This window comes from Hyperoodon ampullatus (genome assembly GCF_949752795.1).
Source record: "Hyperoodon ampullatus genome assembly, chromosome: 15".
In the NCBI taxonomy this organism is placed as follows: Eukaryota; Metazoa; Chordata; class Mammalia; order Artiodactyla; family Ziphiidae; genus Hyperoodon; species Hyperoodon ampullatus.
In genome coordinates this window covers 80,587,572-80,610,568 of record NC_136928.1, presented here as the reverse complement: position 1 = coordinate 80,610,568, position 22,997 = coordinate 80,587,572, and the positions used below count along the sequence as shown (strand labels likewise).

The following is a 22,997-nucleotide window of genomic DNA, read 5'->3' as shown; positions in this document are numbered from 1 at the left end:
TGTGAATTAGATCTTAAGCTGCTACCAAAAAAAAAAAAAGAAAATCACAGTGGTTATCTTGGGGGATGGACATAGTGATTTTCCTCCTGCTTTTCCACCCTCTTGTGTAATTTCCAGATTTCCAGATGTAATTCTGCATCACTTGTCTAATGGAAACATAATAAACTAAACACATTTTAGAGGAAGTGTTCGTAATTGGCCTTTTAGCAGAGGAGGCAGTGGGGGGAAATCTGCTTGCTAGCCTTCCTCCTGAGAAGGTGAGGGGAGACCGAGTCCCGTAGTCCTGAAATCGGGGACTGGTTGTCATGGGTCGCTGCCTTGTCAGCCGCCGTCGCACACATAAAGTGGCGCAGGGCTATTCTTCTTCAAGTCAAGGAAAAGAAAGCGTCATTTGTCTGGGGTCTCTCAAAAGCAGGATCACCACTCAGGGAAAAGCTGGGGGTCTGTGAAACCTGCAGATGACTGAGCACCAGTTCCTAGTAAAATCTCCTAAGAGGTGTCAGACTCTGCTCTGAGTGCTAAATTAGAGAAAGCTGTTACTTATATAACTTCCTGTAATTGCCCGGCAGTAGCCGAAGCTGAGAGCCGTCTGCTCCTCCTCTTGGCTGAGCCGGGGATACGCGGCCCGCTCCCCTCCTTGCAGCGGGGATCCTTTCTACCTTTGGGCTTCTTGCTCGGGGCCAGGCTTTTTAACTGAAACTGAAATGCCATTTTAAACAGAAGACTGCTTCGTCTCTCTTGGAGATGGGAAACTCTTACGCTGGACAGCTGAAGACCACACGGTTTGAGGAGGTCCTGCACAACTCCATCGAGGCCTCACTGCGTTCCAACAGCCTGGTACCCAGGCCCGTCTTCTCCCAGTTGTACTTGGAAGCGGAGCAGCAGCTTTCCGCCCTAGAAGGTAGGAGATGCGTCCTTGCCTTTCTTTCACCGCGTGTGAGAATGTTGGCGGTGGGACTGGCAGCTCCTTCCTCTTCTGAGGAAACTGTAGAAACTGTTGGGTCTGGAAGAACAGAATTATGAGAAAAGAGAAAGGTGCACGTGCATCCCATCCTTACTTGGCTAAAACTAAAATAACTTTCAGCCATAAAGTTGCAAGGAATAAAATGGTTCATTGGACTGGTAGGAGAAAGAAAGAGCCGTGCCAGCCTGTTCTGGATTGGTTGTTACTTATACTCTTATTAAAAGGTTTGATGGGGCTTCCCTGGTGGCGCAGTGGTTGAGAGTCCGCCTGCCGATGCAGGGGACGCGGGTTCGTGCCCCGGCCCGGGAGGATCCCACGTGCCGCGGAGCGGCTGGGCCCGTGAGCCATGGCCGCTGAGCCTGCGCGTCCGGAGCCTGTGCTCCGCAACGGGAGAGACCACAACAGTGAGAGGCCCGCGTACAGAAGGAAAAAAAAAAAAAAAAAAAAAAGTTGATGGCTCACTTGGATAAGTAAGACATTTTAACATGCTTTTGACCCTCAGTTATACATTTTTTCTCTTTTGATTCGTGGCCATATCTTTGCAAGGGAGCGTAGGTAGTTTCTCTTTGTGATAGCAGTTACAAGAGCCCTCTAGAAACTGTTAAAAACCAAGAACAAACCCTTATAGATTTAACGTGTGCCAGGAATAAATTATCTTCAGGCATGGGGTTAAGTTTAGGGTTTACTTAATTATCCAGAGAATAAACTGGTTGTATTTTTCAGTCTTTCCTTTGTATTTTTTGTAGTCGTGTATTTTCGTGTCAAAAGTAACCCACAGCAATCCAAAGTATGAGAGTTATTGCTAAAGGAAGTTCTTTTTGTCACTTTGTCTTTCACGTGAAGTTACCTGCACGCTTCTCTTAGCTTTTGAAGTGAAAGAGGGCTGTGGTTTAAAACAAAAGTTAACTAATTAACGAAGCATGCAGTATGCCGGGTCCTGTCTTGGGGTGATCACGATATGTGTGTGTGTGTGTGCAGAGTGAGGATGGTGGGCTGGGGACGGTTGCACATAAGGGAAAATGAGGCTCAGAGGTCCTCGTGTGATGTCTGATAGTCCCTTTTTCTAGCAGGGAGGCATTCCTTGTGTCACTATTTAAAACGTCCTTACAAAATTAACCTTGCAAATAGCAATCGCTAAGGACCTAAAGGAACTGGATCTGGGTCTGGGAGAAAGTAGATTGTGATCAAAAGCACGAACTAAGAAGCCCGAGAATTCTCTGGTATTCAAGTCGAAAGTACCAAGGTTTTCCGGCACAGGAAGCATTACTGTGACCTTGGGGGCATTTGAGAAATTACTGGGGGATCTCTTGTAGACTGTGTTTTCAGCTAGCTGAAAGACTTCTGTGAAATATCTATTAAATGGTCCTCCTTAACTTCTTATAGTATTGAAAGGCTTTGTTGCTAATGATAAGTGAACAATATAATGATAAATAATTTAGTACATTCGAATGGCACCTTAAAATCAACAAAGTGCTTTTACCTCCACCAGTAATTAAATCCCATGATTTGGGAAGATGAAAGATGGATTTGACGTTTTGAAGGATGTTCACCTGGGGACAGGTGGGGCGAAAGCCCTGGAGTTTCCCAGTCAGCTTTTCCTGGCGTCGAAGCTCTCCATAGACAGCCTTTGCTGGCCTCTTAGGGAGGCTGCATCCCGAACATTGACTCCTTGGGATGCCCTCATCTGCCCTCATCACGTGGCGCTTTCCAGGGACAGCTTGGAGGCTCGCGTGGCCCGGGCCCCCCATTTTGAGTGCTAAAGGCTCCCTGCCAGCTGTCAGCCGGCTTGGCCAGCCCCTCATGTGGGTATGAAAACCAGAGCAGGCCCTCTCTATGATTTTCCCATATGTCTGGCGAACAGCATAGAGGAATCCTCCGAGATTTTGTTTCTCTAGTACTGGGAGGATGGAGGGAGGGGGTTGGTGAAAAGGGGGAGACTCTTGTCGATTTGCTAAATGTCACCATCCACCAAGCACTGGGCTTGAGCCCCTGGTTTCTACATCATAGAACGTCGTGCAGAGGGCTTGTTTTGTCCGTCTGTCTCTCTGTCAGCTCTCTTATCTTACTGCTGTCCTTCCTCAGAGAGTAACACGAAGGATGCTCTTAATGACCAGGGTGCTGGTACCCCAAAACACCCCTTGATCTGTTAACATTTTCTGTATTCGTGAGGGCGATTCAGAGGGCCCTTGTTACTTTGTTCTACGAATTAGGGGTATTACCCCCTCCTTCTAGGGGAGAAATCTTTTTTATTTATTTATTTTTTACATCTTTATTGGAGTATAATTTCTTAACAGTGGTGTGTTAGTTTCTGCTTTATAACAAATATAATCAGTTATACATATACATATGTTCCCATATCCCCTCCCTTTTGCGTCTCCCTCCCACCCTCCCTATCCCACCCCTCCAGTCACAAAGCACTGAGCTGATCTCTCTGTCTAGGGGAGAAATCTTTTACGTGTTATTTTTTTTTTAAAGGAAGGCCAACCAAACAAAACAAATACAACCCCAGTATTTGAGGATAAGTATTTATTTATTAAACAAGATGCAGGTAAATTCCTGTAATCCCACCCACTCAGAATGTCATACGGTTTCTTCTCATGGAAAGAAAACAAAGTTTACTCTAATCATTAAAACACATACCCTCATACTCTATGGGGTGCAGTGCAGCTGTGGAACCTCTGGATTCCTGTGGTTGAGTTTTAAGGTCCTGAGCTCCCAATCCAGTTGGTTTTGTCTAAGGCCATTTTAAAGCTCTCATCCTGCCAGGAGACCTTGGTAAACAGTCTGGTTTAGTCTGGCCCTGGTTAGGAAGTCTCCTTGGGCTTGTTGCTGGCTGAAGGATTCCATCAAAGACCCTGGAATGTCTGATGTAGACCTTTGACCTTTAATCCTGCTTTCTTAGCAGCGACTGGATTTTGAGCCCTTTCTTTGACTTGCAGAGGCTTAAGACCCTCTCCTTTCATTCTTTCGGAGAGTTTGGATTCCTCTTCTTTTTGGTTGAGCAGAATAACGTGCGGACATTCCTGTGTGTGCCCTCAGAGCTCCGAAGTCCCCGGCTTTCTCTCCCCTTTTCACTCTAATTGTTGGTGCTTTGCTGTCCCCCCGCCCTGAGCCCCTGGAGCTGAGTCTCTGGCTTACAGACTAGTCTTGATTTTGCAGACAGCCTTCTAAGCCACCTACTCCATAGACGGCCAAAGGATGGTTTGGGCCCCTGTGGGGACCCGAGCTGCATGGCTGGCACCTGGGGTCTGAGCATGACTCTACATTCTGCTAAAACCATCCCTGCCTGCATTTAATGGCAGGAAGGAAGCGTCTGAAGGAGGCTCTGGAGTTTACCCCTCCAATGCCCTTTGTGTTTTTCCTGGGTAATCTTTTTACAGTCTCCCCGCCACCTCTGTGTCCTCTAGTCCTGGGGGGATGGAGACACGAGGAATTCTTGCTCACTTCCTGCCGTGACCTTCCCAAGGTCATGGGCCTGGGCCGGCCTAAGATGTTAGTTTCTTCTGCCTCGTCCTTCCGGCACCTTTAACATGGTGCCCACCCTGAGGTTATGCTCCCAGCACCCTGTACTGATTAAATCACACCTGGAATGTTCTGGGCCGCTCTGAGAGCCACATATCCCCACATAGACTGTCACAGCTCAAAGTGACCTTCTATGACCACCTCATTTTAAAGATGCAGGATCTGACGCGCAGAGAGGTTAAGTAACTTTTCTGTGGCCACACAGACAATGGCAGACCCAAGGACTAAAACTCGAGTTCCCAGATTCCTAGTCGATCTTTTTCTGCTGCACACAATTTCCTCATTAACCTAAAGCCACGTAACCCACTGCATGGATGGAGCGTGTGAGAGCCAACTAAGATGAGAGTCGAAGGATTGGCAGCAGAGGGGTCAGCCCTAGAGGTGGATACAGAGAAACCAAAAGCGAGGAAGCAGCTGCCTCTGGGCCTAGTGTATCTAAGGATGTTTGTAACGACCCTATCCCATGAGGAAATCTGGATTCTCTTTATTAAATGACATTTAAAGATAGAAGGATTTTTTTACCCAAAGAAGTTAAAAGAAGTTAGAAGGAGTTTGTAAATGCATTGACGTGAAACCCTCTTTCTCTAGCAGGCTGGGTAAATAAGGTATAACTGTGTGTGCTCAGACCAGTTGGGAAGTAGTTTCCTGTGTGAGGCATTCTGCTGGGTGCCTGGGTTACAGAACACGAGCAGGGCCCACACTCCCCAGGAGCTGAGAGCCTGTGGGGAAGACCACCTCTTTTATTGCTGTGATGAGGCTCACACACAGGGGGAGTGGGATTTTCCTGGCCGATTCCTGGCTCTCCTGGCCGTTTCCACATTTGCCATTCCTCCTAAAATACTATTTCACTTAAAAAAAAGTTTCCTAAAGAAAGTCACTTGGCCTGTTCTGGGATGGCTTCTTTTGGTGAGTGTGGTAAATCCGGGTGTTTGCATTTCTGGTTTGTAGACATCCAGTTTTCCCTTGGGGATAAATAACAGCATATAGCTTCACTCCTCTCTTATTCAGTGTAAAGGTTGTTCCCACTGGACTTTGGGTTCTAAACCAAACGATGCAGTTAGTGACAAGAACAGCAGCTTGGGCGTCGGGTATAACTGGGAACATACCGGCTGTGCTGCTTAACGGTTTGTTGAATCACTGGGTCTCTCTGAACCTCAGTTTCCTTAGCTGTAAAATGGTCCTTAGGTTACACCGTAGCTCCTCCCACACAGGTGTGTTTGGAGAGCCTACTGTGTGCAGGCTGCCTGCTCAGTCCTTGTCCACAGCTATGTCCGTACTGAGCCCTGCTGCCCGTGCAGATGTGTGTGGCTCTGGGGGCTGGGAGGTGATGTGGACCTGCGTTTGAAGTCACAAGGCCAGGCTTGGAGGCAGAGTCTGTGACCTTGGGAAGGACTTCCGGCCTGAGTGGGCCTTGGCCTTCACCGCGAGTAAAGAAGGGTGATAACGTCCTCCTTAAATAGTGTGTCTGTGGGGACTGGTTAATTACTAGCTGGCCGAGACTCGCTGTGTACTTACTTCCGCCTTGCACATTGCTCTGCTTTCCCACGTCTAGGTGCAAGCCGAGTGGACAATGAGGAAGAGGAAGAGGAGGGGGAAGGGGGGCTGGAACAGAACTGCCCCCCAAACCCCTACCAGATGCACCCCCCGCCCGAAGGATGTTGCACCACGGACGGTGAGCTGCCCGCCAGGCTGCGTGCTGAGTGAGGGGCCCCGAGGTGTGAGCCGTGCCCGCGTCGCCAGCAGGTCGTGGCCCGGCGGGCCCCCGCGTCCCAGCAGCACTGGCTACACCACATGGGGGCCTGTCAGGCTCACAGTCCTCAGTCACTCTTTGGACAGCCTCACCGTCACACATGCATTCAGATCCAAAAGTTAATTTTTCTCCATCGGCCGTTTAAAAACCAGAATAGCCCAGCTGAGGTCGGCTTCCACCGTGTATTTATCTCAGCATTGATGAGTAGGCGTAACCTTTCACATCTGTGGCTACTTTACTGTTGAAAGAGCAGAGATATCCATACGTTATCTCAGGAACCCTGTACAGTCAGTAAGGTTACCTCGTTTTGCTGTTGAGGAGCGAGGCTTGGAGACGCCGGGCACGCTGGCACCTTTGTTCAGTGATGGGAGCCTGTGCCCTGCGCTTGAGGGTCTTACAGTGCGCTTCTCGTCTGCTGCTCCCCCGCCTGGCAAACTCGCCGAGTGGTTGGAAGTTCACCTGTCCTGTCTCCATACCAGTCAAGAGGTGTCACTACTTAGTTGGTCAGTTAATTGAGTAAAATAAGTATTGAGCCCCTGCTCTGAAAATATGGAGATAAAACGTCCAAGAGCTCCCAGTGTAGCAAAGCTATGTGAGCAGACCCTCTGCACACAGTGTAGAAAGTGCTGGGAGGTTGGGGCGGTCTGGGCCAGCAGGGGGCCGTGGGAGCACGGGAGATGCTCCTGGTGCCGGTAGGGAGTTTGGGGAAAGGCCTCCTGGAGGGGCTGGCCCTTTCTATGGGTTTTGGAGTGTCAGCAGGAGTTAGCCAGGAGACCCAGAGGGCTGGGGGAGAGGGATATTCCCAACAGAAGAACAGCAGGTGCAAAGGCTTAGAGGAGGGGGAACACGGCCCATCTGGGGAACTGCTACTAGTTTATGTAGGTAGGGGCCTGAGGGGTGGCCAGGCAGGGCTTGGATAAGTGATGAGACCGGCTGTGGAGGCCCCATGCACCCTGCCTGGAGGCCTGGACTTGACCTTGTGCAGATGGCCAGCAGGGGAGGGAGTCAGCCCTCCCTGGGGCTGCTCTTCCAGGAAAAGGGCAACAGATACAGTAGCTCTTCGTGATGTAGGACTTCTGGTGTCCAAGAGCTAAAAGGCCGCCTAATTAAATAAGAGAATGGCAAACTCTCCGGTGGTCACCACCGTGATTTCCAAAGAATTTCCAGGTGAACAGGGACTGCCCACGGCCTTTTTTCCTCCAGCTCTTCAGAAGGAAGCGGCTGCTGTGCAGACTGGGAGGGGCCTGGGTCATGGAGGTAAAGACCTGCTGGGCCCTTGACCTCACCTGTGGGAACTGGTTTAACGTCCCCAAGACGACGCAGGGGGGCCGCCCCAAGCTCCATCCTGACCCCGCTCCCAGCAGCTTTGAGCAAATGACTTGACCTCTCAAATGAGAACTTTCCAGGGCTTCTCCCACCTGGTGCTGTACACAGTGGGTGCCTCTTCCTGCTTCGCCCAGGGGCAGATGCGAGAACTCAGAGCTAGTGCCTTGTAAATGGTAAAGCAGGTACACCGGAGGAGAGTCTTCTTAACGTACCATAGAGTTTTGCAGGGAAGGCCTTGGGATCATCAGCGTTCACGTTAACTCTCATCGTCCCTGTCATAACTAAAGGTGGAAAGCCACAGGGCATCCGGCTCAATGTGCCTTCAGGGAGAGAGACTCCCAGAAAGGGCCCATCCAGGGCTTCCCTGGAGGCGCAGTGGTTGAGAGTCCGCCTGCCGATGTAGGGGACACAGGTTCGTGCCCCGGTCTGGGAAGATCCCACATGCCGCGGAGCGGCTGGGCCCGTGAGCCATGGCCGCTGAGCCTGCGCGTCCGGAGCCTGTGCTCCGCAACAGGAGAGGCCACAACAGTGAGAGGCCCGCGTACCGCAAAAAAGAAAAAAAAAAAAAAAAAAAGAAAGGGCCCATCCAAATCTCAGCTGTTTCCCTCTTCTTCCTTTTTTTCCTAAATATTTTTGGACACTTAAGTTTTAAATAGGAAATATATTTAAAAGCTCTGAAATACAAAAAGTTCATGTGTATAGAGTGAAAGTCTCCCTCTGCTGATGAGGCCCCTCTGAGGCCACCAGCGTCACCCGGTCCTCAGCCCGTATTCCTGCCATGTGCCCCTGCCTCATACACATAAAATACAGGGTGGAGAAGACATCAACTTACTCACAGTCCCTTATGGATTTGTCTTGTCTACATTTTCACTTACCATCACTGGTCTACTCTTCTTTCCTGCTGAGCTTCATTTTACATTCATGTGTATTATACGGTGACACCGATAGTCATAAAAGCAGCACGGGGTTAAGTGTCATGAGTAATGAATTAATTTAATTTTAAAAATTTTTTATTCTTCCTAATCACTTTATTGTTGTGAATGGTTGTAATTGGCAAGTGAAAAGCATGTAAGGGTAATGTCCTTAAGAGTGTTCTCAGAATTAATTTGAAAGTCAGCCAGGTCCAGCGGCACGGTGGTTGCTGACGAGACCAGACTGTCGTCACCCCTTTGCCCGCGTGGATCCTGGTTCTGTGGGAGCCACTCGCTGGGCAGCGTGTGAGCCTGTCCGTCCCTCCTAGGGTTCTGCCAGGCAGGGAAGGACCTGCGTCTCGTCTCCATCTCCAGCGAGCCCATCGACGTCCCCGCGGGCTTCCTCCTGGTGGGCGCCAAGTCCCCCAGCCTGCCGGACCACCTCCTGGTCTGTGCCGTTGACAAGAGGTTCTTGCCGGATGACGACGGACACAACGCACTTCTTGGTAAGTTCCTCCTCTGCTCTGCGGCTCTGGCCGCATGGTGGGTGGGCAAAGGGAGAGCCCTTGGTCCCCTTGGGGGACAGGCCACCTTTGAGCCTCTTCATCAGCATGTCACACAACCCTGTTTATTCATCACGCTGTGGGCTCTTTCTTTGTGGAATGGAATGCAAATGAGGGTTCTTTTTAAAACCTGACTACCTTCCTGTAGAAAGCCCATCAGTACTAATTCTTCTTGTACACGTATTCGTCAGACCTTTCCAAAGTGCCTACTGTGTCTGGAATGCGATCCAAACCCTGTCCTAGATGCTCTCGGAAGCCAGCAGACACAAGGCAGGGCGAGAAGGCCGAGCGCGTGGCCCTGCCTCCTGGGCAGTCAGGTCCTGAGGCACGGCTGGGCACCCTCTACCGTTCTCTCCTTCGCTTTACCCTTCACCAGCCTGTCATTCTTATCCTGGCTTAATAGGTGTGCTTGGACCTGTTAATGCACTTGCCCAAGGGCATACAAGTAAAGGAACAGAGTCAGGATTCAAACTCAGGTCTTCCTGGTTCCAGATTGTACCCTCTGACTACCACACCCCACGGTCCCGTACCTGGTCGAGGTCAGCCTAGGGAAGCTGTGGCTTTGATCTCTGGAACCACCGCGGGCCCAGGGGGTCCCAGCTGCAGTGCAGAGTTGAGACCAAGCCTTATGAAGCCCGGCTCCCCTTTGCTCAGACTTTTATTGAGCTCTTTCTGTGTGCCTGGCCCTGTGCTCAGCTCACTCCCCCATTAGTGGAGCAAAATCAGGGGAGACGTGAGGTTGGGTCCGAGAGCCCAGCAAGCTGGCTTCCCTGCTCCCCAGTTCCTTCTGCACTTTCCACGTGTACAAACATTTAAACCTCACTCTTGTGCTTGATACGGCCCCCCAAAGCTGGGTAGGTAAACGTACCGCAGTGGATATTTACTGAGGAGGTATTATGTCTGAAGCTCTGTGCGAAGGACCGAAGGGTGGAGGTGGGGAGGGGAGAGTGAGGATTGACCCAGAGGAGAAACACAAGTGGTTCCTGCCACGAGGGCCGCGGGGACACAGTGGTGTGTAAACTCTGAAACATGGCAGACGAAAGCTCACTGGACAGACAGACATGGCTCTGAGGCAACGATCAGGGGGAGAAAAAGTTGTGGCCAGTACTCCCTTAAGGCAGGTCCATGGGCTTATCGTAACTGGTTTTTGTTTTTTTTAAATTTTCATTGGAGTATAGTTGATTTACAATGTTGTGTTAGCTTCAGGTGTACAGCAGAGTGAATCAGTTATATACATGTACATATATCCACTCATTTTTTGTGTGTTTTAGATTCTTAAGATGGGGGAGGGATAAATTGGGAGATTAGGACTGACATATACACACTGCTATATATAAAATGGATAACTAATAAGGACCTGCTGTATTGCACAGGGAACTCTGCTCAGTACTCTGTAATGGCCTGTATCGTAACTGGGTTGTTTTTTTTTTTTAATTGGAGTATAATTGCTTTACAATGTTGTGTTAGTTCCTGCTGTACAATGAAGTGAATCAGCTCTATGTATATATATATATATCCCCTCCCTCTGGGACCTCCCTCCCCCCTGCCCGTCCCACCCATCTAGGTCATCACAGAGCACCGAGCTGAGCTCCCTGTGCTCTACAGCAGGTTCCCACTAGCTATATACCCTACCATGTGTAAAATAGATATCGTAACTAGTTTTTCAAAGTAAGAATAATCCAGAAAATTCACTCTACCAAGGAAGCTCACAGAGTCATTGCGTCTCAGATTTAATTTGCTTATCAAGGCCGCTTAGGACAAAATGAGTGGGGAAGATGGCCTGGTGACTTGGTTCGTGTTTGATCTGGCCGTGGCTGGGGGTTTGCCTGAATTCCTCCCCTTTGTGACTGTAAAGGAATTGCCAGGGTAGTAAATCAAGGAGGCTCTGGGTCTCGAAATGTGGAGACAAGAATCTTTCAGTTCATTCACCACCAGCCCAGGAACAGCTTCAGCCCCTCAGGCGGGGAGCTTAGAGGAAGTGGGATCTTTGTTAATTGCTTGCCAAAAAGCCATCGGAGGTGGGTAACAAGGGCCGACTGGTAATAACCGATGCTTTCTTCTTTTAAAACAACTTTATGCTCTCAGCTTGCACACTTAGCGCTGTTTAGGTTTCCTGCAATTAACCCTGATGGCTGCACAGGACAAGGTGGCCCTGCAGCCCTCTGGGGGCTGGGGCTCAGCACTTTTTAGTGACCTATAAAGTGGAGGCTGTGGAATATCTTGGGGGAGCAACAGCTTTAGGTGCCTCTCCTCCACCGTAATTTATAATGAAGGGAGCGTTGTTTTAGTGAGTTTGAATCAACTGAGGGATTTGGTCTGAGAAAGTGAAAAAATGAAAACCTAGATGGGTGTTTCAGTTTTTTGATAGTAATTCATTGAAATTGGCTGATAGCTAAGACATAGGAGAAGAAAACATCTAGCTAGATTGTTCATTTTTGAGGTGGGAGTAAACAAGCTCTTTGTGCATCCAGAATGCAAATAATTCAGTATTTATGGAATATATAACCCCAAACTGAAGGTGGACTTTAAATTCAGCCCAGGGCCCCAAAGCCAAGTGGCACCTGGTCCTTCCTGGGGGCTCAGGGCCTGTGGGAGGACACAGGCCAACCAGGACTCAGCTCGGAGATCGCACCCATGGCCACAGAAATCTCTGTGCAGCAAGTCGCAACCTAGGGCTTAAGGCGCTAGAGGATCCCGAAGGACGTGCTGACTCCTGGGGATGGGAGAGTATCTCAGAGTATGTGGTGGTGGAGTTGGGTCATGAAAAATGGGTGGATTGCCAGTTGGAGAAAGACAGCAGCAGCAGCAACAAATGAACCTGACAGCGGCTACTTTACTGAGCACTTCTCATGTGCGAGAAACTGTGCTAGTTACGATGAGGTAGGTGAGTGAGGTGTTAGTACCTAGCATTTAGATATGAAGAAACAGGCACGGGCAATAGAACGAGGTACGCCTGTCCTTACTGTCCTGGAAGGGCCAGGGTTTCCACTTTTATTTCTGAACCGCGAGGAGGAGCCCCTTCTCGTCGGTGGCACCCCTCCCTGCTTCTGGAATGGAGCCATGGTCCCACAGTCCACAGTTCTCACAGGACAAAAGGCCTGTAAGCTATTTAGCTATTTCTGGAAAGGGATGGCAGCGCTGGCCTTGGTGAAGCACTCTGAGCATCCTTGGTTTTGCAGTTCTGTTTCTTGTTCATCATCTTTTCAACCCTCAGGGTCAGAATCCCTTCCAGGGAGCGTGGAAGTTTTCTCAGGGCCTCATTCTTAGATGGCAGTTGAGCTGTTTATCTCCAGGTGCCCAGGTTGGAGGCCCAAGAATAAATAAAAACATTAGATGATAAAGTTAGAAAACATTAGAAACATTAAAACATTAGAAAACAAAAGCCTATCGAAATGTATGCGGAGGTGCTAAGTGTTCACTTTGATAGTTATCTTGTTTCCTCTCTCCTTCCCTCCCGGTATTTGCAGCCTCTCCTGTGTCAGGCGCTAGTTTGTATACACACACTTACACGCACAGACGTGCCCCGTGCCTCCCCACAGACATACCATGCTCCCAGTCCTTTGGAAGCATGGCGATATTTATGGGGGAAAATACACAAATTTCAGTAACTCTGACACTAGGGAAGAAGTTATAAGAACGGTCAGCAATATAAAGTCCAGTTGGGAATTCGCATAGTAGTGGGAGGAAAGGGAGATAAAGCCGGGGACAAGGACGGGGGGGCATTGGGGGCAGCCTTGAAGGCCATGCTTCTGGGTCTACACTCCGTTCTCATGCTAGAATCCATGCATCACTCTCTGGATCTACACTGGACAACTACTTAGCCTCTCCGGTTGTGTCAGTTAAGCTGAGTGCCCTGTTGGGTGACAGTACATGACAAGAAGGCTGTTGGATTTCTCTGCGTGGCAGTTTCCTCCCTGCCCCTTTAACAACAAGTAAACATAGAGCATGGTGCTGGCATTTCTTCGGTGCCTTATCTGTTTCTCTGGTACAGAGGGGATAGGAGTTTGGAAGGATAAACTAACCTGTGCCTGCCTTTTAGACCAAGAGATTTGTCTTTATTTCTAGTGCCTTTTAAGGAATACTAAATTTGCTTAAAATCAGTCAGAGAATCCAGAAGGTTTCTGTAATATAGATGTCTTCTCTCTCTGTGGAGAGATGTTTTGAACCTTCAGAAACTGATGTTATTTTGGACAGTAGCCAGAGGCCTCAGGATTATCCCCTTTAAGAGCAGAGCTTATGCACAGAACCCCATGGTCCTCCTGGCCTAAGTTGAAATGCCCTTTGTAAACTTGTCAGCCAGAGCACACGATAAAATAGGTTAGTCTCAGCTTCAGGGTCTTTCCGGCCGAAGGACCTTGCTCCTTAGAAACCAGACGTACCAGTGGGCGAGGCAAGGTCACAGGGAAGGCCTTTGTGAGATAGTGAAGTTAAACCAGAAGGGTCACCAGATAGAAAACCTAAATCATCACATTTCTGTGGTATTAACCAACAGTTCTGTTGAGTCCAGTTTGAATAGACTTTATAGTATGTAAAGGTCTTTCAAGCATGTTCTCTGGATTTTAATAGTTCACGGGAGGTGGTTTTGTCATTGCCTCTATAAAGCCAGCCTTCCCAGAGCCTCAGAGCTGAACTCTGTTATTTCCCAGAAAGGCCCCCTCTGGCCTCAGGCAGCAGGACGCTGACACAGACCACCACATTTTAGCCGAGTGCCCCCACTCCGCGGCTGCTGGGGCCATAGATTTCACTCACCACCGCCCTGGCCTTGCATGGTGGAGCTCTTGATTTCTTCTCTGCAACTCGTGGGATCAACTTACTTGATTCCTGGAGGGAACTTTGGACTCTGAAGAGGACTCCCAATGCATTCAGCCTCAGGGGTCTGATTGCTTTGAGATTCTGTGACTGGCCAGCCCTGAAGGAGATGCGGACACAGCAAATTATTGCAGGTGATCAGTCAGTGTAGACAGTTGAATGGGACAGTTCTTGTCCTGTGCCATAGGACGCAGAGGCTTTAAATAGGCCCCTAAGCGAGTTCAGTCTTCCAAGCTTGCCTGGGCTCAGCTCTACGATGAGTCCACTTGGTCCTCCTGTTTGCATCAAGGTCATCTTGACCTCTGGGCCAGCAGGAGCTGAGAGGGACCTTTGCCCCGTGGACTTCCCTGCTGGTGTGGTATAGGATGTGAATGCCTAGTGGGCGATGTGTCACTTGGAGGGACGTTGGTGTAAGCTGGGGATGGTCATGGCTTTTTCCTCCCCAGGTTTCTCTGGGAATTGCGTTGGCTGTGGGAAGAAAGGCTTCTGTTACTTCACAGAGTTCTCCAGTCACATGAACCTGAAGGTGACCACCCAGCCCAAGAAGCAGAAACACTTGAAATATTACCTGATCCGCAACGCACAAGGGGCTCTGACCAAAGGGCCTCTCATTTGCTGGAAAGGCTCAGGTGAGCAGCTCTAAGGGGGTGGGGTGTGAGAAGGGGGCGGGGCGTGAGAAGGGGGTGGGGCGTGAGAAGGGGGCGGGGCGTGAGAAGGGGGTGGGGCGTGAGAAGGGGGCGCCTCCAAGCGAGCCAGGGGCCTGACGGCACAACTCTGGACCGAGACTGCTCTGCGGTGGACGCGGTTTCGGGCAACACGTCAGCCCTGTGAAGTTTTTTTTGTTTTGAATTTTATTTTTTTATACAGCACATTCTTATTAGTTATCTATTTTATACATATTAGCGTACAGATGTCAATCCCAGTCTCCCAATTCATCCCATCCCCCCTCCGCCTGCTTTCCCCCCTTGGTGTCCATACGTTTGTTCTCTACATCTGTGTCTCTCTTTCTGCCCTGCAGAATGGTTCGTCTGTACCATTTTTCTAGATTCCGCATATGTGTTAATATACGATATTTGTTTTTCTCTTTCTGACTTACTTCACTCTGTATGACAGTCTCTGGGTCCATCCACGTCTCTACAAATGACCCAATTTCATTTCTTTTTATGGCTGAGTAATATTCCATTGTACATCTGTACCACATCTTCTTTATCCATTCATCTGTCCATGGGCATCTAGGTTGTTCCCATGACCTGGCTATTGCAAATGGTGCTGCAATGAACATTGGGGTGCAAGTGTCTTTTTGAATTATGGTTTTCTCTGGGTATATGCCCAGTAGTGGGATTGCTGGGTCATATGGTAATTCTACTTTTAGTTTTTTAAGGACCCTCCCTACTGTTCTCAATAGGGCACGGCACGAGTTAGCAGCATCCCTGGCCCCCACCCACGAGAGGCCAGTGGCTCTCAGCACTCAGGATGATCAACAGTGTCTCCAGACATTGACAAATATCCCCTGGGGGACAACACCACCCCCGGCTGAGAACCTTGCCCCAAATACTTGCCACAAGAAGGCACAGCACAGCGTTGGCCCTGTGTCAGCTTTGAAAGCTCCCATACAGTTAGGCTGGTACTATAAGCTAGATGCTACAGTCCTGGGAAATTACCACGCGACTTTGCCCTACGGGCATCTAGTTTATAGTACCAGCCTAATTGTATGGGAGCTTTCAAAGCTGACACAGGGCCAACGCTGTGCTGTGCCTTCTTGTGGCAAGTATTTGGGGCAAGGTTCTCAGCCGGGGGTGGTGTTGTCCCCCAGGGGATATTTGTCAATGTCTGGAGACACTGTTGATCATCCTGAGTGCTGAGAGCCACTGGCCTCTCGTGGGTGGGGGCCAGGGATGCTGCTAACTCGTGCCGTGCCTGGGGCAGCACCCCTCCAAAGAATTGTGCAACCCAGAGTCAGTGGCGCCAAAGTTGAGAAACCCTGACTTAGAGAAAACCCAGCTCAAATAGCCCCCCTTCCCACCCCACAGTCTGTTAACTGTGAAGAGAAAGACCAGCTTCCCGGTGCGGGGCCTTGCAGAAGTGAGTGGCCTCCCGCTTTAGGAAAGGCCCACACCCTGCCCTTCTCTCTCTCCCTGTATTCTCATGGCTGCAGTCAGCTATAGGGACGGAGGGGCTGGATTTCCCAGGCCCAGGTACTCTCTGAGATCCCCCCATCCCCCCACAAACGGCTGGGGAGGGACGTGTCCTAGGAGCGGTCTCCGCGAGGCGCCCGGGAGAGCCAGACTGTTGTCCCTCACTTGTCTGCGTAGGTTCACTCTGGTCACCTGGAATCTCCCAGCCAGCTTCTGCAAGGAGAGCCGAGGGCTTCAGGAGGGGCTGGCTCTGGACGTTCTCCCCCTGGCCTCTCCCATCACTCCTCTCCCATCACTCCTCTCCCGCCCCTCTCCTGTTCTTGCATGGCTCAGTAAATATTCCTTGAGCTCCTACTGCATACACGCCTGTCATTTTCTACGTCCTGGGGAGGCAGTGGTTCTTCCCCTTGTGGGACCAGATAAGAGCCTTTGATCACTTGCTGTGACCAAGTACTCCTGGGGGTTAATCTTCCAGACAGAGAGTGATTTAGGGGCTGGAGGACGGTATTAGCTGTTCCTTTACCTTTGAGTAAAGCTCTGTTCTTCCCTTGGACTTAAAGGGTGGCGATGGAAGGTCTTGTTTGTATCATGTGTTTCTGTCTTTTTCCCAAATGGTCACTATTGTTCCTGCTCCTGGCAGAAGAGCTGTCCCCCAGATGGATCCCCTACCTTTGGCACCGAGCCTGGGGCATGTCACACCCCCTCCTTCCCCGGAAGAAGCGACTAGGATGGCCTTGGCACCGTTGTGGTCATCTCTGTAGCTGGCTCTCCTACAGGACAGATTCCAGTCTAGGAAGTCATCTCACACTGCTGGGGAGGAGGAGTGGGCTGGTTTTCATGTGTGCATCTTCCCCGCAGAGTTCAGAAGCCGGCAGGCATCCGCCAGCGCGTGTTCCAGCTCTCTGTTCCCACCGCTGGAGAGCTCTGGGCTGCCGGCTCCCTTCCCCAGTGAGCCTGGTCCTGGGACGACCCCGAGCCTCCCCCTGGGAGCACCGCAGGCAGGTGAGGTGATGGAGCAGCGCCGGAGGTGCCGGGAGCGGGCTTTAGTTTCCCCAATGTTCTGACTTGGAAATTGAGGCACGAAGATGCTCGCATAGGATCTCACGGGCAGTAGGAGTTGATACAGGCATTTCTGGTTCATGAACTTGGCCTTTGCCATGATGAACAGACCTGATAAGCACGACAGCTATTATCAAGGAGATAGCAGCCTCCTTCCCAAAGCCTCTGGTGGGTTGGTGGTTGTTATTCCTCCTGCCCAGGGGCTCTGTCGAGGGGACCCGGGCCCTTGCCCCAGGTGACTCATAATCCATAGCGAAGAGGCTGCACCTGGGCTGGGAACACACTCTCTTCCAGAGGCACAGTGTCCCCCGTTCCACGTGGTGTCTGCTGTTGTCCTCACTGTGCCCGGGCCACCCGGGGCCTGTCACACCTTGGCAGCTGGAGGGAACACTGCTTTTGTCGTCAGAACACCTTGGTGTGAGTTCCAGCGCTGCTGCCTCCTAGCCAAGTGATTTGGGGCCACTCATTTGAACTCTTTGAATCTCCGTTTCCTCATCCGTACAGATGGAGAACATCTTTTCTGTCTAATCTGCAGGGTGATTGTAAGAATTGAGTACGATGATAGTAATAGCAAATACTTTGTGCTTATGACCTTCTGTTAACTCATGTCGTCCACACAGTGGCTCTATTATTACCTCCATTGTCTAGATGAGAACAATAGGAGGTGACGTAAGTTAAGGAAGGTTGCACAGCAAGTACGCAGCAGAGCTGGGGCTCAGACACAGGTCGTCTGGCTTCGGAACCCACCCTTAACCCCTCACCATGCCGCCTCAACACAGGAGATGTTTTGTGCTACTCCTGAGTCTGGAGTACCTTCCAGATCATTCTGGCTGATGTGGGTGACTTAGAAGACCACAGCCCCCAGTTGCCCCCAGAATTCTCCTCGGGCCCGGGGAGCCCCAGGCCCTGTGGGCAGCCTGGATATGGGCGATGGCAAACCTGACTGCTTTCCTGAGCATGTCTGACATGCCCCTGAACTCAGGAGGGTGAGCAAGAAGGCGGAAGGAGGGTGGAGCAGATGCAGGGGTGCTCCAGGAATCCAGGGGCCCCGCTGGCCCTTCTCTCACCAGGCGTGCTCAGTAAAGCACGCGCAGGAGTGTGTGTGCCTGTGTGTGCACATATGCGTGTGTGCCTGTCCGTGTGTGTCTGTGCTTTCTCTGAGGGCGCAGAATCACTCTGGCAAGAGCTCTGACCCCCGATGGGCCGCATCAGTGAACGGCTAATTTGTAAAATGGAGGAAGAGTCATTTCCTGCTTGCTGGGCTCACAGAGTGCCCTGCTCTCTCCCCTCTTTCTCTCTGCTCTCAGGACCAGCCTCCGATCATGCCTCACTAACCGCAGCCGTGGGTCCGGCTGTTTTCAACGGCAAAGATTCCCCGAAGCACCAGCCGCTGGTGAAGCACAGCCTGTCCGCCGCGCCACGTCCCTCGGCCTTAGGTAGCCTTGCCCGTCCTGTTCGGGGGCCTTACTCTGCTCTGGGTCAAGACGGTGACGGGGTGGGAGGATGGGGGAGCCCCCGTGCCGAGGCCCCTGAGCCTCCTGGAATTGGGGGGCTTGGAAGGAGAGTCAGGCCAGGTCAGCAGGTGCCTCCTGAGTCCAGGGGGCTGTGCTCAGGCCCTGGCGCTGGGGGGGCCCCTGGCTTCGGCCCTCGACTTGGGTGGTGGGTGTGTCTGCCAAGACACAGTGGGAGCCCCGTATGGGCGGGTGACCTGTCGCATTGTGGGCCGCCCATCGTGAGGGCTGGAGAGTTCTGGAGAAATGGGGCCGTGTGGTGTCATGGGAAGATAAGGGGCTCCAGAATCAGATGAACAAGAATTCAAAACCCAGCTGTGTCAGGGGATCAAGTCTCCTGGCTAAACATTCTCTCATCAGGAGATGAGAATTCTGCTCTGAGGGCAGTTGGAGGTTAGATGAGGCGCTGCATGGGAATTCAGGGCACAGCTGGCAACTCACTAAGGGGCGGCATTATTGCCACCTGCATCAACAGCATCACCGAGCTGGTCTTTTCAGGGAGGGCTTCCTGGAGGAGGTGACAGCTGAGTTGCAACTGACCATTGGGGAAACATTAATTAGAGATGGTATGGGAGGAAGTGAGGAAGAGGGATGAGGAGGTGAGGGTCCGAGTGAGAAAAGCGAGTGAAGGGGTGAAGCAGGCCTCCTGCTGGAGCAGAGGCTGTGGGTTGAGGAAGAGTCGGAGCGGTCCGGGGACCCCACGTTCGGTGCCCTCCCTCCGTGCTTACCTGGGGCCATTTAGTAGGCCAGTCTTACCTCTCTCCTCCCTCCTGTGTGCACACAGCTAAGTGGAATATTAGGACCCGAGCGCATCCCTGGAAGAGGGCCCAGGAACCGTCTAGTCCAACCTGTCTCACAGAGAAGGAAAGTGTGGCCCAGAGAGACACCAGCCTGCTTGCCAGGCTTCCCTGCTTCCGCGGCACGGCTGGCGGAGGACTCCCCTGGTGGGGGAATTGTCTCCCTCTAAGTTGAAGGAACGATATCTTTTCTGACTTGGATCTGAGCCTTCCCAGTCCTGACCAGAGTGTCCATTCTGGAGTCAAATCCCTGTAACTTCCCCAGTGTGAGGAACCCCAGGCAGGCACCCGCTTTTCCTCCCAAGACTGTGTCTTCTCAGCTAGGTGCTAAATTTAGGGCGGCCAGTGGCTGAGGACTGGGCCTCTGGGGACGGGGATGGGAGACTGTGCTGCTGGTACCTCCCCTCCCTGCACTGAGGCCCGGGTGCATCCACCCCGGACAGCAGGGACAGAGGACATCCTTCGGCCTGGGCCCGATGAGGTTGGCTCTGGGGACCCATCCTGAGGCTCCTTCTGTGGTGAATGAATGTGTTTCCTTGGAGGGGCATGAGAAATAGAGCCCCAGTTCCCTAGCGTGATGCTGGAAACTTCTGGAATCTGGCCCCAACCAACCTTTTGAACTCGCTCATTCCCCACTCTTTCTACTTAAGAACTCGTACCCTGGCTGCATGGGGTACAGCTCAGTGGCCTCTCCATCCTGTCTCTATGCCCTGGTCACACATCCAGGCCCTTGAAGGGCTCTCACCACCCACCTTCTATACCTGCCCTTCAGAGCTTAGCTCAGGTGTCACCTCCTCCCTGTAGGAGGGCTCCCTCCTTGTGACACTCAGGTGTCAGGCTTTGTTCCGCGGCCATTTGTGTCCGTCGGGCCTATGAAGTTCCTGGGAACAGGGCCATCATCATGTTTTCTGGGAGCCCAGATACTCCGCAGAGCCTGGCCCAGAGGGCGCGATGGATGCTGGCAGAGTATGATTGCACCGTTACGGGCACAGCTGGAGCATCGGAGGTCCTGTGCCTCACGCCTGCTCCGGGGAGAGCTGGAATCAGTTTTAAGAAACTGCTTCTGAAGCTACAAGGAGTGTTTAACCAGGGCTTGGGGGCTGTCGCTCAGTGGTTCGCAGCGGAAGTGCTGCCCCTATGGGACGGGGCGGGGATAGGGTGGGGGAGGGAGTTAGGAAATGTGCAGGATCCTTTTTCTGGTTGTCCCAGCTCAGGGCCCGGATGTGCAGTGCCTGCAGGAAGTGGGCTATATGATGAAGACGTGTCTCCCCCAAAGTGCCAAATAGGGTCCCCCTCCCCACTACCAGGACACATGGCCAGAAATAGATGGTCCACGGGGCAGCTCCTGGTGACATCATTTTGGCAGAGGTCATGAGCTTAGGGTCCACGTAGAGACGGTTATTGTTAGCATCCCAGAGGGAGAAAATACCTGTGGATCTTCCATCCTTAGCACCGAGGCCCAACCCCATCGCCCTCCCTGCTTTGGTAGTTTAACGTGGTTTTTAGAGGATCTGGCATCTCAGTCCTTGTGGGAGCTCTTCTACCGGCTCTTGAGGACAGATATTCGGGCAGGTGAAGGTATGATTCTAAATGGAACAAACACAGCAGAAGCTGCCTCAGAGGTTGCGGGGATCAGAGGAGACCACCTGCTGGAAAGCTCTTTGCAAACAAAGAACTTCACGTTTTTAACATTTTATTCACTCCATTTCATTCATTTTCAATCGGTCTAAAGAAGAGGTGAAAATAACTTTGGATTACCTTTCAAAGACTCTAAAGCCATGATTCTCAAACTGCAGTGCGCCTCAGCATAACCAGGGTGCTTGCGAACGAAGTGTTTTCTTTCACTTCCAGAGCTCTGCTTCTGTAGGCTGAGGGGTGTCCAGGAGCAGACACTCTGAACAAGCTCCCACTGGTTCTGTCCAGCTTTGTCTCAGGCCAGACTTGGAGAAACATTGCTCTAAACCGGTGGTTCTCAACCCTGGTGCGGTTTAGAATCCCAGGAGCTCGTGGGTCATCAGAAGGCAGCTGGACATGCTGGGGTTCTGGTTTCCTTGGGATGGGGCTGCATCTGGGAATAGAGAGTTTTAAAATTTAAACTTTAATGTGTCATGGTTGAACGCGGAGCTCTAAATGTAGGGGACATTTTGTGTTGGATGGGTCCCCAAAAATATGGTACCCAATTCTTGATACTTTGAATAATCCAAGAACAGAGCATGAGTCATGCTCATGCTGTTCCCTGCCGTGGGCCGGGATGACATTAACAGCAGTGGGTACCAGCTTCTGTTCCCCATCATTTTGTTAGTCTGAAATTAGCTTTCGAGGCCGGGGGTGGGGAGAGGTGCACCGGTGGATCGGTACTGCCCCCAAGTGGTGAAACTGTGGCGGTAAGTTGAACGCAGCTGCAGCTTGTCTACAGAAACACGTATTACTTTACTGGAATGTGTAGCTGATGATGGTGCTGTGGGTCTCGGTGGCTATCATTTATTGGACCCAGACTCTGTGCTTTACATATATTCTCTTTAGTCCTGATCAAACCACCTTTCAGAGCGGGTTTTATTATCCCCCTGTAAAGATGAAGGAGGTAATGCTCGGAGAGCTAAAGCTTAGATACTTGCACAGCTTTGGAATAAAACATTTACGAAGGTCGATGGGATATTTCCTTTAAGCCTAGATACTTCACTAGATGCTAAAATCCACTGTGAAACTGTGATTTAAAAAACTACAAGTAAGTGTGCTCCACTTCAGGGGAACGTTGAAGCTCCTCCCTGGTGGCAGCCTAATCCATGCTCTGAATGTGGTCTAGGTATCTTATCAAACTCCGGGCCCCCCAAGAAACGCCACAAAGGATGGTCTCCAGAATCTCCATCAGCTGCGGATGGTGGCTGCCCCCAGGGTGGTGGGAACAGAGCTAAGTATGGTAAGTGACGAAATCCTTGCCCCAAGTCCAAGGCTTAGGTCCTAGCGGTGGTGATGCTGCTGGTGGTGTGTGTGTGCGTTTACATGTGCTTTTGTGTGTATTGGTGAGAAAGTTCTAGGGAGGCAGACTTGGGTATAACAAAAGATTCTCTTTCTCGTACATTAGACTTGCTTAACAAAGCCCAGGATCCATGTACAGTATTGACTTCTCTGATCCTAGAGGAATTTTTTAAAAGGCTTGCCTGTCACTTGGCAGGGATATTGAGAGGAGGAGACTCGGTTGTTTGGTGGGGAAGGGAGACCCAGTGACCTTTAAGATGCTTTTGACCTCGGGAATCTGTGACTCCTGGACTTGGATGCTCCCATAAGCAGGGAACTGGTCAAGTGGTAGCAGATGTGTTGGCCAGCCTGACATCAGGTCTGCCGGAGGTGGATGCTTTGTCTGACGTGTCTTCCTAATGCTCTCGGCGTGTCCCTAGAGAGCACAGGCGTGACCTGCATGCCCCAGGTTGGCTTGGTGGGACCGGCTTCAGTCACCTTTCCCGTTGTGGCCTCCGGAGAACCAGTGTCCGTTCCCGACAACTTGCTGAAAATATGCAAGGCCAAGCCAGTGATCTTTAAAGGCAAGTACAGCAGTGTGACGTGTGGTGGAAGTCGGGGAGCCCAGGGAACGCACGAGAAACAGGCAACATGACACGTCCTCCCAGTCTGACTCCACACCAAGGGGTCCTCCT

General features: G+C 51.2%; 1 protein-coding gene across 5 annotated transcripts in view; it reads left to right on the top strand.

The window, feature by feature from the left end:
- Nucleotides 1-744: 744 nt before the first annotated feature.
- The window catches only part of GREB1 (growth regulating estrogen receptor binding 1), a gene marked incomplete at both ends in the record, with an annotated part of 69,096 nt that continues 46,843 nt past the window's right edge, over nt 745-22,997 (top strand). For all 5 annotated transcript variants that reach the window (XM_079721526.1, XM_079721525.1, XM_079721524.1 and 2 more), the window contains 8 exons: nt 745-901; nt 6,039-6,158; nt 8,803-8,979; nt 14,292-14,474; nt 16,839-16,982; nt 18,347-18,475; nt 22,151-22,264; nt 22,743-22,898. In XM_079721526.1, the coding sequence (XP_079577652.1) occupies nt 745-901; nt 6,039-6,158; nt 8,803-8,979; nt 14,292-14,474; nt 16,839-16,982; nt 18,347-18,475; nt 22,151-22,264; nt 22,743-22,898 (1,180 nt within the window). The remainder of the gene's footprint in view (nt 902-6,038; nt 6,159-8,802; nt 8,980-14,291; nt 14,475-16,838; nt 16,983-18,346; nt 18,476-22,150; nt 22,265-22,742; nt 22,899-22,997) is intronic.